At 39.0% G+C, this 14096-nt stretch overlaps 3 protein-coding genes across 3 annotated transcripts; 1 reads left to right on the top strand and 2 right to left on the bottom strand.

Moving 5' to 3' along the window:
- Positions 1–3264: 3264 nt before the first annotated feature.
- LOC125206790 lies at positions 3265–4035 on the top strand. Its single transcript, XM_048106012.1, has one exon. The coding sequence runs from the start codon at positions 3265–3267 to the stop codon at positions 4033–4035; it is 771 nt and encodes a 256-aa protein (XP_047961969.1).
- Positions 4036–9202: 5167 nt separating this feature from the next.
- LOC125206791 (protein ALP1-like) lies at positions 9203–10519 on the bottom strand. The gene has a single exon (XM_048106013.1). The coding sequence runs from the start codon at positions 10517–10519 to the stop codon at positions 9203–9205; it is 1317 nt and encodes a 438-aa protein (XP_047961970.1).
- A 1000-nt stretch (positions 10520–11519) lies between these two features.
- LOC125207361 (galactinol synthase 1-like) lies at positions 11520–13722 on the bottom strand. The gene is made up of 4 exons (XM_048106663.1): positions 13301–13722; positions 12316–12636; positions 12069–12203; positions 11520–11983 (listed from the first exon to the last, which is right to left on the bottom strand). The coding sequence occupies exons 1-4, from the start codon at positions 13622–13624 to the stop codon at positions 11774–11776; spliced, it is 990 nt and encodes a 329-aa protein (XP_047962620.1). The 5' UTR covers positions 13625–13722; the 3' UTR covers positions 11520–11773.
- Between the last annotated feature and the right edge of the window lie 374 nt (positions 13723–14096).

Here is a 14096-nt window from a genome sequence, read left to right on the forward strand (position 1 = left end):
AAAATACTCTTGTCCACCAATTAAATAAATTCTAAACTCAATAGTTGTTATATTTGGATTGAAATATTGAATCCTGTAGACCACTCAATTATCTTGAAGAAGGGGCAGTGAATGTCATTGTCTTTTATTAATTAGAAACTGGATTTTGACAGTTTTAATTATTTTATGTACTAAGTGTCTTGCTAAACAAGAAGTTGAGATATTGTATTCAACAATGAATAATTTGAAAATTACAAATATTTTATCATCTTTATAGTAAGAACCGAACCAGTATTATATTTAATTAATCACGGATATTTATGATGAATAATTTATTGAGTTTCTAGAAGAAAATGATGTGCCGGGAAATCAATTTCACCAAAATGAATAAATAAGTAAAGTGTTTAATTTACAAATAAGTTGTATTAGTAGTAAAGTACAGTTTACTAACTCCGTATTATAAGTTGTACTCACTCTGTCCACAATCAACATAATAGTATTATTTTCATGTTTAAGACAAAATTAGTTATTTTTTGATAAATTTCTCTTTCTAATTAAATGACTTCCATTCTCCCATTATTAATACACTGTCACTTTTTCACTGTTTTAATCTCATATTTTATCAAATTTTTATTAAAATTTGTAGGAGTGTTATCTAATTTTTTTTACCTATAATTTTGGGAGTGGGCATTGGGATAGTATGTAATTAAAAATTTCAAATAATTTTGTTGCTATCATATCAGTTGTCAATTGTAATAGTTTATTTGACTTTGGCATGAATTAGTATCGATTAAAAATCCACTTGGATGATAGAAAAAGAAAAGACTTATATACATCTAATCCATCCATATCAAACCGGTTTGGTGGTGAACTGGTGATAGTATTGACATAATTTACATATATATCTGTCGCTTAATTAATTACCGGTAATTTGATTGAAAATGTATAAAAATAAAAAAATTAATTTGTGCTACACAGTTTAACAGGTGTGAAAATGGAATATACGTGGATGACTATACATGTTTACTTGGGATCTTGCTAACTAGGTTTGCAACCATAAAATAAAATAAAATAAAATAGTAAGAAATTATATTTGACTTCTCAACACTACCTACAACAACATTGGACTTTCCAAATTATCTTAAAACAGAAGCAACACAACTCTATAGAATATAGAAAAGACCACGTCCAAAGTTTGACTTGGATGGAAGATTCTGGTATGGAATTCAAAAATGACACATGAACTCCAAGAATCAATCAATATTACATATGGATAAAACATCTAGAACTTAAGTGATTATTAACAATATACCTATATGATATATATTGCAGGCTTGTTATTTTAGATAATAACCGATTCATTTTTGGACACTGTAATTCAAAAAAATACAGCTAAACTGAATTTTCCTTTACATTATTGAACAATATAATGAAAATTTAAGTTCATTTTTATGCATTAATTGAATTGATCCTTTATGCAAACTTCATTTCATTGAGAACCTTGAATTCGCCAAATAATGAGTTCACCTTACGTATAATATATTGTTAAATGTAGTCAATTAATTACAAGAATATCTATTCTATTTTCCTCGCTTTGTATGATATCACCACCAACCCAATTAAATTAAGATCAATTCCTAGTAGTACTTGTTAACCTTACAATTTCATACTGATCTATATAATCTCTTCCATTAAGTAATTTATTCATTGAAATATGTGCCTATCAGTTAATTTAGAAATTTAAAATTTTAAAGAAGTCATCTACGTGCATGTGTCATTAAATAAATCCGTTGGGTGATATGTGCTGGAAGTTAAAATTTAATGTTGTAGGATGACGTGGTATGCATTGTGATCAGTTTTTCCCTCCCATACCGAATGATTTATTACTCGTTGAATAATTGTTGTTATTTTTTATTTATTTTGGCTTGATCCTAAAAAAAGGTCATTATTATATTAATAAAAAAAAATTTAATGGATTGAATCACATTCCAATAATAATACTTTAATTATTAGTTATCTAATTATTTCTCACTTTACTAATTTTACATTAAATTTTATATAATACATTATATTAAAACTATTAATAATAGACAAAGAGAGCATTATGATAAATTCTCTTACATTTTTGGGAAAACGAAGATATTGCTGATTCAGTTTACAAACTATATAGTATTATTAAAATTTGTTCAGGTTGCAAAATTATATTTCGAGATTAAATATGTATTGCATGCAATGATATTGAATCTTATAATTTAATCTTATATGGATAATTATGTGATAATTAATCATAGTTACTTCATTCCAACTAAAATGACATCACAATATGGATTCTAATTAGTCATAATAACCGAACAACGCCTTATCATCTGTAAATCATGTCTGACTCCTCTAGAAGTTCTCATATAACGATTTTAATCTATTAGGAGAAAATGACAATTTTATACTACAAAAAAATCTGAGCTATATTTAGCAATGTTAATCGAGCAATCTTGCTCAATTTGAGTCAGCTTTATCTCTGATTATTGGCTAGTTCGATTCAAATTAATCTGACTTACCCTCCTTCTCCTTCGTGCTCACATTTATTATAAACATTTTTATTCCGAATTGAAATGTCATTTATACCTTATGTAATTCGATATTCCCATTCCCCATCATACGAAACCAATGAGTACTATAGAATAGTAATATACTCCCTCCGTATCAGATAATTCGTCCCAATTTTCCATTTCGGTTCATCTCACATAATTTGTCTGACTTCACTTTTACCATTTTTAGCAGTGAACCTCATATTCCACTAACTCATTTATATTCACATTTTATTATAAAACTAATATATAAAGGTAGGACACACATTCCACTAACTTTTTCAACCCACTTTTCATTACAATTCTTAAAATCCATGTCCGGTCAAAGTGACCCGAATTATCCGGGACGGAGGGAGTAACTCATAGGCAGCAATAGGTGACCAGTGCCCATACAGTCAACCGTCAACCAATAGAAATGCCAAAAAAAAAGGGTAGTAAGTAGTAACATTATTAGCAGCGCAACGCGCAATCGATTTTCGTCACACTTTCGTTGTATTGTTTCCGTAGTTCCCAAACAAACTTACTTTATTGAAATAGTATAATCCAAGATTTAACACATGCTGACAAATATGATTTCACATTACTCACCTTGTTTATTCAATTTTGGACACCACATAATTATGCATTTCACACCGCCACACTATATATACATACACACCCCTTTCCTTCACTCCAACATCATTCTCTCTCTCTCTAAAAAATGACCAACAATATCTACTCGGAGAAGGAAATCAGCGACGATTTGTACAATCAATTGAAAATTATGGAAACCCAAGAGGATTTGAAGCTCCGTGAATTTCAAAATACGGAGAATTCCGATGAGGAAGAACACGAATTCGACGACGAAGAAGAAGAAGAAGAAGAGGAATTTTCGTTTGCTAGCGTAGGGGACGACGCGGCGGCGATCTCGGCCGAGCATGCCTTCAGCGACGGCCAGATCAAGGCGGTTTTCCCCTTGTTTGATCAGAGCTTGCTCCTCTCCGGCGACGGTGACTTGCCGGAAAATCTTCCGACGCGGCCGCCGGTGAAGAAGGTCTTTGTCGAGACCAGCGATGATCAGATCGCCGGCCCCTACTGCGAGTGGTCCAGCCGGAAGGCGGTGGAGGCGGCGCCGGAGAGCTGCAAAAAGAGCAATTCCACCGGATTTTCCAAAATCTGGCGGCTCAAGGAGATCACGTGCCGGTCGAATAGCGACGGAAGAGACGCCTTTGTTTTCCTCAACGGAAACCACGCGCCGCCGTCGACGGCGCCGGTGGATAAGGCGGCGGCGCCACCGCCGGAGACGGTGAAGAAGAGCGGGAAGGAGAAGGAAAAGAAGAAGAAGACGGTGTCGCCGCACGAGGCGTATTTGAGGAGTAAGGCGAAGGACGAGGAGCGGCAGCGGCGGTCGTATTTGCCGTACCGGCCGGAGTTGATGGGGTTTTTTACGAATGTTAACGGCGGATTAACGAGAAATGTTCATCCGTTTTGAGGGATTAGTTTTACTGTTAATTTGTTGGATTAAGGATTTTTATTCTTTTATTATGTGTTGGTTGACCGTTATTGGTTATGAAATCTCTCCGCGTTGAATAATGAAATGTAAATTAAATATGTTTGTAAATACACATTTTTGTACTACTCCTACTATATCGGTATAGTATTTGATTTTTACTTATTACTAGTAAAATGCCATATTTTGTCACAGCATTTGGTCTTCATTTTAAAAAATTTAATAGTAGAGAGTTACTAGCAAATTGGTTCACAATATCTATCAACTTTTTATATAGTAGTTTCGTCAGGCTAAATTCTAAAAAAGCAACTGAAATGTGCAGACATCATGCACTTTTGAATTTGTCATATCAGGAGATTTTTTTTTAAAAAATGTAAAACACGGTGTATTTATTCAGTTAGAAATCGTAATATAATTGAAAAAAAAATCAAATTGCTAAAAAACAATTTTTTTTAGAAAGAATACATACAAACTGAAGGAGTATAGTGTACTACACGTTTATCCTATATTGACAACAATTTTAATTTTAGCAAGTTTTTGTTATTTTTCATCAATGTACTGATTTAGAAAATGTAAGCCAAATTAGACGTCACGAAATGTTATAGTAGTATTATTTTATTCAGACAAATTTTAGAACTTATTTCGGTGAACTGAAGCCATCCATAATGGGGCGGACGATGTGAGAGCCATCGTCCGCGGACGAAGCGCGTCCTCCGAGCTTCATTCGTCGCATCGTCCGCCACTGTGGCATCACGGACAATGCGACTGACGATGCGATGCGTTTTCGGTTATTTTTTTAATTTTATTCAATTTTCAAAACCTATATATATCTCTCACTTTTCACCTCATTTTTCACTCCTTTCACTCTCCATTTCACACTCCATTTTCCACATTTCAAACAAAATGAATCCCGGAGATTACCCAAGTCCGAATAGTCCGATGTTCGATGGTGGTGCACGGTGGCCGGGTACAGAACCCGATGAATATCGGCCCTTCAACACCAACACCCAGTACGATCCCGATTTCAGCATGGACTCGTACGGGCTGTCAAACATGGAGCCTTCTCCCACCCGCACACCCGCCCCATCTCGCGGCCGCTCGTCCGCCGCCGCCACCGCTGACGCCTCTGGCTCCGCGACCAAGAAGAGGTGGCCCAAGGCAAAGAAGTTGCCGCTTACCGCGGTGAATGAAGAGTTCGCCCCGGGGAGGACGAACTACCAGCCGGAAGAATCCATCTTCTTGACGAGGTGTTGGATTGATATTTCAGAGGATCCGGTGTTCGCCAACAACCATAAGGTTACTGCGTATTGGGAGCGCATCATCGAGAAATACAACGCGGCCAAGCCGCCGGCCGCCTACAAGCGCCGACGAGAGCCGCTCCGCAAGCACTGGAACCAAATAAAGAAACAAGTCAATTTTTTGTTCGCGGGGGAGTACGAGAAGTGCGGAAGGGAGCAGGCCAGCGGCGAGAGTCTCGCAGATGTGCGCGACAAAGCAATCCAGTCGTACACGTCATTTTACGGCTTCAAGCACTACCAGTCCTGGGCGCTCTTGAGGAGAAGCAGAAGTTCGTTGGAGGTGTGCTGCCCGAATAGACAGTGGCGAAGAAGAGGGTGACGAAGCGCACCTTCAGTGATTATACAAGCAGCGAAACCATCCGATGTTCGAGGATGAGAGTTCTAGCACACCGATGTCCTCTCGACGTCCCCCTGGCATCAAGGCTTCCAAGGGCAAGGGCAAGGCGACATCCTCGTCCGCGCGCCATCTGACCAGCCCCCGAGCCCGACCCCGAGCGCGACTTCGGCTGCAGCACATGCCTACATGGATTTGGTGGCCTCCTCCGACTATAGGACGTTGTTGGACACGCACAACGCCCTCATGCAGGCGACCAACCCGGCTCAAATCGAGTCCTCCAGCGAATGATCGATGACCACAGCTGCAAGTTGGGACTATTTTAGACCAGCCTCTTTTTTTTTATATGTAGTGCATTTTTTTTAAAATTTCTAATTTTGTAGTAACTTTTTTTTGAATTAATTAAATGTAGGATTTGACTTAATTGTGTTGTTTTTATTTATTTATTTTGCTTGATATATTTGCAAACATAAATTATATAAATATAAAATAGAAGTAAAATGCTTAGGGCAGTGCTTAGGGCGGGCTATAGTCCGCTCCATTGCAGGTGGAAAGGGCGGAGGATAAAATGCTGATGTGGCGGTGCATAGGACGAGGCTTAGGACGGGCTATAGTTCGCCCCACTGTGGATGCCCTGATATTGTTGAGATTCGAAACACAACTTAAACAATATTAAGCTTTGTTTTGTTTTAGTAATTTATTTTTGTTGGATGAGGACTTTATCTCATTTGCATCAATGTTGTAACTAAACGAATAGGTTTAGTATTAAGACCAAATAAATATTTAGGATAGGAGGCCAATGCTCTTCCGACATAAACCTACCATTCCAAATTTTATAAAGAAATAGGGGAATTGTCATAATTAAATGTTTCGTTATTCGAAATTAATAATCGTGCAGCTTGCCCAACAAATAGGCAAATACAATAAATTTTTGAAGTTGTCTTCTTCTTCCATTTAGGCTGTATTATTTGACTTTCTTATAGTACTTTGGTAAAGGCTTGACTATCAATTAGGCCGCCCTGTGTATAAATAGATTAGAATAATAAGTTCATGCATCCATTACATTGATTTTTGTTTGGTTTCTACTTCATTTAAAATTTGTGTTTTAGTCATGTCAGTGGAGCTGATGAATAATATTTTTTTAAAATTTAAAGATTTAAAATATTATTTTTAAATTATGTTTTAACTATTACTATAAAAGTGTATCTGCTTACAAAATGTGGAATATGGAGTACATAGTATTCCTATTTATTTGAATTATAAAAATAATTTAATAAATTAGTAATACTAGTATTATTGATAAAAACATGCTATTACATTTACAACTATTACATGCCAACTGTTCTATTAAAGTTTATTGTATCCCTTTAGGGCAAGAAATGTCTTTAGGGACACCCGGGCATATCAAAATAAATGTGAAAATCGTTATGTTAAAAATTGAAAACATAATACTCTTCATTCTATATTCATAGAGTACTCCTAATTGCTATTTATGGAAAACAAATAATAATATAAGAAATAGACACGTTACTTACGCCGACAGGCTTCATATTAATTAATGAAGCCGTTGCCACTCACCGCCCACCACCACCCTCGACCTCGACCTCGAGTATATATGTATATGGACATGTTAATTGAAAAACCATTTTATGGCCATGGTGTGTTTACCAGAAACGAAACTGGATCTCAACTTTTCTATATAATTCCAAATTACTAGATTATCAATTTATCATTTAGGGGTGATGAAAAGAAAATCAACCTATGTTTTGTATTGTACACATTTGGAGTTTTATTTATAAGATACTCCAAAAATTGAAGAAGAATTTACCTTTAATAATAAGTAGTACTACTTCACAGCAGTTCAAATGAATATTTCCGCATTGATCATAAAAAGTATATATAGTAGGAGTAGTAAAATATATTAAAAAAAAAAAGAAGCAATTTATATATCAAAATTCTTGATGATATATTTATTTGAGATTCTACATTTTAACATGAGTTTGGTGAATTGGGGATACCGCTAATCAGTGCCCTCTTTAATACAGGTGTAAAACGTGGAACCAGGTTTTGGCAATGGTGGCACTTGAGCTTTATCCGGTTGCGGCGAGGGCGCCCCATCCCAATGTGTTGGTTCAGGCGAAGGACTTTGGATATGTCGAATCGGAGATGGAGCTCTGGAAGGTTGTTCCCTGTTTTCGACATGTCCAGGCGATGGTGATTTGGGCGGTGGGCTTTGAACATGTTCCGGCAATGGATGTGTATGTGGTGGTGGGCTTTTGGCATGTTGAGGCAATGGAGACGGTGGTGGGCTTTTAACATGTTGAGGAAATGGTGTATGTTCCCTGCTTTTGACATGTGGAGACGGCGCCCCACGTATATGTTCCCTGTCTTTGTCAAGTTCAGGCGATGCATATTTGACAGTGGCCGGTGCTGGCGCCAACCATTTTGTATCAAATTCATTCTCCTCCATATGTCGTCCTGGCGCTGCTGATTCGTCCTCACACGAACGCCTAGCCGACTCCTCATCGCTCACAAGGGGAAACCTCTTCCACACCCCAGAACCCAACCGGAGCTTCACAATCCCACCATCAAAAACCCTCCACTTGCATTCACTCTTGCACTCACTCTTAACAAACACCCACAAGTATCCTTGGCCGCCGCCTTTGCCCTTGATATCCACGTGGCAAATCCCCGTGTGGGACTTCGCCGGCAGTTTCCACCGTGTCTTCTCTTCCGGCTTCAGAAACTTGTTAAACACCGTCACACCGGAGGTGCATCGGATCGCGACGTCGGCCTTGCCCTTATTGCTGATCCAAACAATCTTCTTTGAATCCGCTTTTGCGCCCAAACATAGCAACGCTAATGCAACAAAGTACGCCAATATTTTCATTTCTCTTACCATTTTTGTGGTGAAAATCTAGTTTACCGCCCTCCTACTTAAATGTTTCAACATGGAAATTTAAGAGACTAATTAATGACGTGAAAATGCCGGATTTAATGACAAACTGTTACCATCTTAATAGTACTATAAGTTACATGTTATATATAGTTCATCTCATTTAATTATGAACTTTAATCAGAGTATTAGTCGATTACTAATATCTATCTGAAATGGTACTATCTCACTATTGCTATCTATGTACTAGTTTGTAATACTATTATATGTTTATTGACTATATAAGTATATATCATTACAATAACTTTATCTTGTAAGGATACAAAATTAAAAATATTAGAGCATGAATAACCCTGGCCCGGATTTGGGCCGCAAGTCCCCTCCACGTCATCATTCCCTCAAATTAGGGGTTCCAGGCCACAACTCATCTAACACCGCAGGCCACAACTCGGGCCACAACTCAGGCCACAACTATTCATCTGCACTATTCACAACATATTTTAATCGTAAAATAGAATACATTGAACAATTAAAACCGAGAAAATTCATTGTTCAATCGGAAAATAGAAAATTACAACATTGAAATTTAAAAATTCGAAAAAAAAAAATTTAAAACATAAGTCAATTGCGGTTCCAAATTTCTTCAATTAGATCCGCTTGGAGGCGTGTGTGTTGATCTTCTTGGCGCATTGCCGCTGAACGGGCCATGACATTGCGCACGTCGGGAGGAACACCTTGCACGATCGGATCGGTGACAGTGTAGCTACTGCTGGCGCTGACGAGCGGATCGTCGCTCCAGTCAGTGGCGTTGTCTCCCTCGTCCTCAACGATCATGTTATGCATTATGATACATGCATACATGATGTCGGCGATTAGCGGACGGGGCCAACCACGGGCCGGTCCCTTCACTATAGCCCAACGTGATTGGAGAACTCCAAATGCGCGCTCCACATCTTTCCGAGCCGCCTCTTGCTTTTTGGCAAACAACTTCCTCCTATCCGTAGTCGGACATGTGATGGTCTTCACGAACACGGGCCATCTAGGGTAGATCTCGTCTGCCAGATAGTACCCTATAGTGTACCGACGGTGGTTGGCCGTGAACTCTAAGGTAGGCGCTCGCCCGGCACACAAGTCGTTGAACAATGGAGACCCGTTCAACACATTGAGGTCGTTGTTCGACCCAGCGACTCCAAAGTAGGCATGCCAGATCCACAACCGTTGGTCGGCAACGGCCTCCAACACAATCGTTGGATGCGAGCCCTTGTGCCCGCTAGTGAATGCTCCTCTCCAAGCCATTGGATAATTCTTCCACGGCCAGTGCATACAGTCGATGCTGCCCAGCATCCCCGGGAAGCCGTGCCTCTCCTCGTGCATTCGCACCAATCTGCGAACATCGTCGGACGTTGGCTTTCTCAAGTATGTGTCCTTGAATGCTTCGATCACTGCCCGACAGAATTTGGCTAGGCAAGCGCGTCCAGTATGCTCGCTCACATGGAGGTACTCATCAAACATATCTGCAGCTGTTCCGTAAGCGAGTTGGCGGAGGGCGGATGTGCATTTCTGTAAAGTCGATATACTTTGCCGCCCGACAGCATCGAAGGTTTGCATAAAGTACGCGTCATGAGCCACAACTGCGTTGACAATGCGCAAGAACACATTCCTCCGCATCCGGAACCGGCGACGGAACATCTGATCACTCCATCGAGGATCTGCAGAGAAATAATCCATGAAAAGCCGCAAACCAGCTTGTTCACGATCTCGGTGGATATACATCCGAGTACGCGGTACCCGGTCGTGTTGCTCGTTCCACGCTTGGATAGCAGCTTGATAGCGTTCCACCTCGTTGTTGATTTCTTCTTGGATTGCGGGCATCGCCGTCTCTAACATTCGAGCCATTTGAGCTTCGATTGCTCGTTGGCCTTCACGCCGAGGATTCATTTTTCGAATTTTATGGTGAGTGAGAGGGAATGAAGTTGAAGTGATTTGAAAATAGATGGAAGAGTGATATTTATATATTCATTTTCGAATTTAAAAAAAAAAAAAAAAATCGGAGGGGACTTGCGGCCCGGCCCGAACGCAAATAACGCCGGGACGGGCCGCAACCGATGCGGCCCGGGCACGCATATCGCCGGCCTGGACGTGACGGAGGGAGAGGCCCCGGGACGCAACTGCGTCCTCGGGACCGGCCTGGGCCGAGCCGCATCGTCGTCCAACGCTAAACACGGGCCAGGATTCGCGAGTTGTGGCCCGGCCCAGTAGCGTTATTCATGCTCTAGTAAACATTGAATTTTTTTGAAAAATATCCAAAAATAAGTGCGCAAAGAAAATCACCCTTATGTTGAGGTTATAATTGTCCACTACACCTTAATTAATCTTTTGCTTTCAGTGACACTTTTATTTGTTCTCTTAGTTTTAGTTGAAATACAAGGTTGTATCTTTAGGCATTTTTTTATTTTTGTGATATTTAAAGATAAACGCATCAAAAAGCATTATTTTGGACTGCAACTTTTCTCTCTTTTCACCAATGATTAAAGTGCCAAAGTCTGTACTCAAAAAAAAAAAAAAAAGTGCCGAAGTCGAACTCAAGCCCAAAATGTTAAATGGGCCAGGTGGAACTGATAATTCAATACTTCCAAATATAATTTGTTTTTTTTTTGTGGCCTAACAATATTTCATAAAAACAAAAATCGAGCGCCATGTATAATTTCCAATGTTATGGTTGGTTTTTTTTTCATATTATGTGCCATGTACATGTTACGTGTATAAATAAAGTTATTGCATAGATATTATATGTTGTCTGAAATTAAAAAAGATAATACAAATTGCATGATAGAGAAAATTTGACACTGAGAGTAGTATATATGATCCACGATCAAAGATAAATATAATGATATTTTGTGGTGACAAATGGGCTCCATGGATTACAGTTACACAGATATTTTCATAATAATAGCAGTAGAATTATTACATTCCAATACTGCTTAATTTTAATTAATTTCACTTCATTTCATTACATTATATTACATTACACATGATTGGCATCAAACACTAGCCAAACTTATGCATATAGATGATTCTTGAAATGTTATACACCAAAAACAAGCAAACTAAGTTGCTCGTATAGATTTAGTTATAGCGTAAGACATAACGAGTTGGGCAATACTATGTTAAACTCGTTGGAGTCGATCTTGTTTAGGCAGCTGAGGGAGCCGGGACATAAGAAACCGCGGGTTCAGGGAGGGAGGCCATGATCGAGGGCTTCGAGAATGACTCATCTGCCTCCTCGGGCTTGTAGTCGAGGGATTCATCGTTGTAGATGTCCCACCATTTCTTCACCAGCATCTTGATGTCTTCTCGGTCCATGTTCGCCTCCTCACCGGTGTACCTCCATGGCTTGGATCCCTAAAAGTTTAATTTGAAAGTAACCAAAGTTAGTGTGTTTTTTAGAAGGTGTAGATTTAACCTCATATAGGCTTTGGGGACTTACAGCAGCACAATAGTGGACAACTTTGGTCTTCTCAAGCTCGACGTTCTCCGGGTGGCGCCACATCATCGCAAGGACGAGGTTGTAGATCGGTGGGATAGGTTTGTAGATTGGGTTGAAGAAGGAGTTGAGGAAATCCTGTCATGTAAATTGAAAAAGTTTATCATAATAAGTCAATAGTGAAGCCGCAGTGTGGTCAAACTGTTTGACCAGACTGCGCTTGTTGACTTTTCAATGATGAGATCATTACCTGCTCAGCAAATGGTGTAGTGGGGGCGACCTGGAGAGTCTCAAGGAGGGTTTCATAAGTGGTCTTGCTTGGCTCGTACACGAACATGCCCGCGTTAAAGTAGAGTGGGGGCGGGGGGCCCATCTCAGCGGGCCAGGTGACCTTGTTAGGGCATTGTTGGCAATAGCCAACGGAGTATTGTGGAGAGTGGCTCCATGTCTTCTCACAAAAGCAATCCATAACGGCGTAGAAGTAGCCGTCAGGGGTGTCGAGGAGGTGATCGATGTTTTCGAAAACTTGGATGTCTCCGTCAAGGTACACCATCTTGCTAAACTCAAGGAACTGGTGGATACAAAAAAGTGTATATCAATTAATTGGATTGGTAAAAAGTAATTTGGAACTAGTGAATTAGGTAGATCACATATGTAATTGGAAAATTGGGGGATAATCATAGAGTATAAAAAGAAAAAAATTCTTATGCGGTTCATGAATAGGAAAAAGACGACATAGTTTGCTATGGCAAAAGATATTGTTGGCTTCTTTTGTCCTAATTATTCTTGTCTTCTTCTAGGTGTTTTCTAGGTGCATGACATCATTGGCATTTTGTCTCTTCAAACACAATTTTCAATTTTGGAAAAAACATGCCATGACTTTGTGCAAAGTTAGGAGGTCACAAAAAACTAAGTAATATGTACAGTTGAGATATGCATGCAAGTCGCTCAATCTTGAAAAGTAATAGGAGTATGATCTAATTACTAGTCTCAAAATAAGACCATTTGAACACAAATTAGTTTTCCAAACACAACTTTTTATAATAGAAAACACTATGCAAAGACTTTAATAAGCACAAAACTTTTCTAAAGTGCATATTTTTCTTTAGTGGGTAAGATTTTTCGACCAAACATAAGCAATCACATACATAGACTTGTGTTTCAACATTTATAACAATCAAATTTAGAACAAAAGAGTGTAAACATGCATGAAAAAAATTAAGAAAAGTACTTACATTCCAAATACGAAGCTTAGAGTAGTTGATGACATAATATGCCATGGCGAACTGAGTCTGGTTGGGCGGTGGGTAGACCGGCTCGATCTCCTTGACAATGCAGCCTTGGGCCCTCAAGATCTCACGGTGCTCCTCCGGCACATCCGGCAAGATCGCCACTACAAGAGGGTAGATGCTCTTCACCTTCCTCAAACCCTTGGCCAAACCGACAACCCCTTTCACATAGTCGCCCGTGCCAGCCAAGAACGTAACGTAGCCCTTCCTCGACCCGAGGGCCGGTTGGAGTTTGCCGGTTCCGGCGCTGGAAAAGGCATCAGGGGCCATTTTTTCTTTTTGTTGTAAGATTTTTTTTTTAATGATGAAAAACTAGGAAGCCTTGCTCAAAACCCTAGTCTTTTGTCTTTGGTGTTTTGTTGAGCTTCAATGGCATGGTTTGGGGTTGTTTAAATAGGAGGGAAATGTGATGCTTATGCTTGTTAAATTCACTTGAAATGAAATGTAAATGAATATGCATTTTCTTTTTAATTATTAATAAAGAAAATATTGTTTTTTTTTTAATTTTATTTTTTCTACTACATGGGAATGAAGTGGTATCCTTTTTTTTCTTTTTATGTTTGGAAAAAAGTGTTGGGATGTGTGGAGAGAATGAATAAGCATTGATCTCGCCGTCGAAGTAGCCTTATCACCAAGATCAACGGCTTGGATTGAATGGGTTGGGGTCGTGTTCAATTGGAATTGGAATTGACATACTTTGGATATACTATTTTCTTACTTTATTCCTTTTTTTCTTTTTAAT

Source organism: Salvia hispanica, chromosome 2, assembly GCF_023119035.1.
Source record: "Salvia hispanica cultivar TCC Black 2014 chromosome 2, UniMelb_Shisp_WGS_1.0, whole genome shotgun sequence".
In the NCBI taxonomy this organism is placed as follows: domain Eukaryota; kingdom Viridiplantae; phylum Streptophyta; class Magnoliopsida; order Lamiales; family Lamiaceae; genus Salvia; species Salvia hispanica.

Bases quoted from the DNA above. Each gene is read 5' to 3' on its own strand.
- LOC125206790 (XM_048106012.1), top strand. From the start codon at position 3,265: ATGACCAACAATATCTACTCGGAGAAGGAAATCAGCGACGATTTGTAC.
- LOC125206791 (XM_048106013.1), bottom strand. From the start codon at position 10,519: ATGAATCCTCGGCGTGAAGGCCAACGAGCAATCGAAGCTCAAATGGCT.
- LOC125207361 (XM_048106663.1), bottom strand. From the start codon at position 13,624: ATGGCCCCTGATGCCTTTTCCAGCGCCGGAACCGGCAAACTCCAACCG. The intron at 12,637-13,300 runs GTAAGTACTTTT...TGTATCCACCAG, and splicing joins CTAAGCTTCGTATTTGGAAT to TTCCTTGAGTTTAGCAAGAT. The intron at 11,984-12,068 runs GTAAGTCCCCAA...TTAAACTTTTAG, and splicing joins TTGTCCACTATTGTGCTGCT to GGATCCAAGCCATGGAGGTA.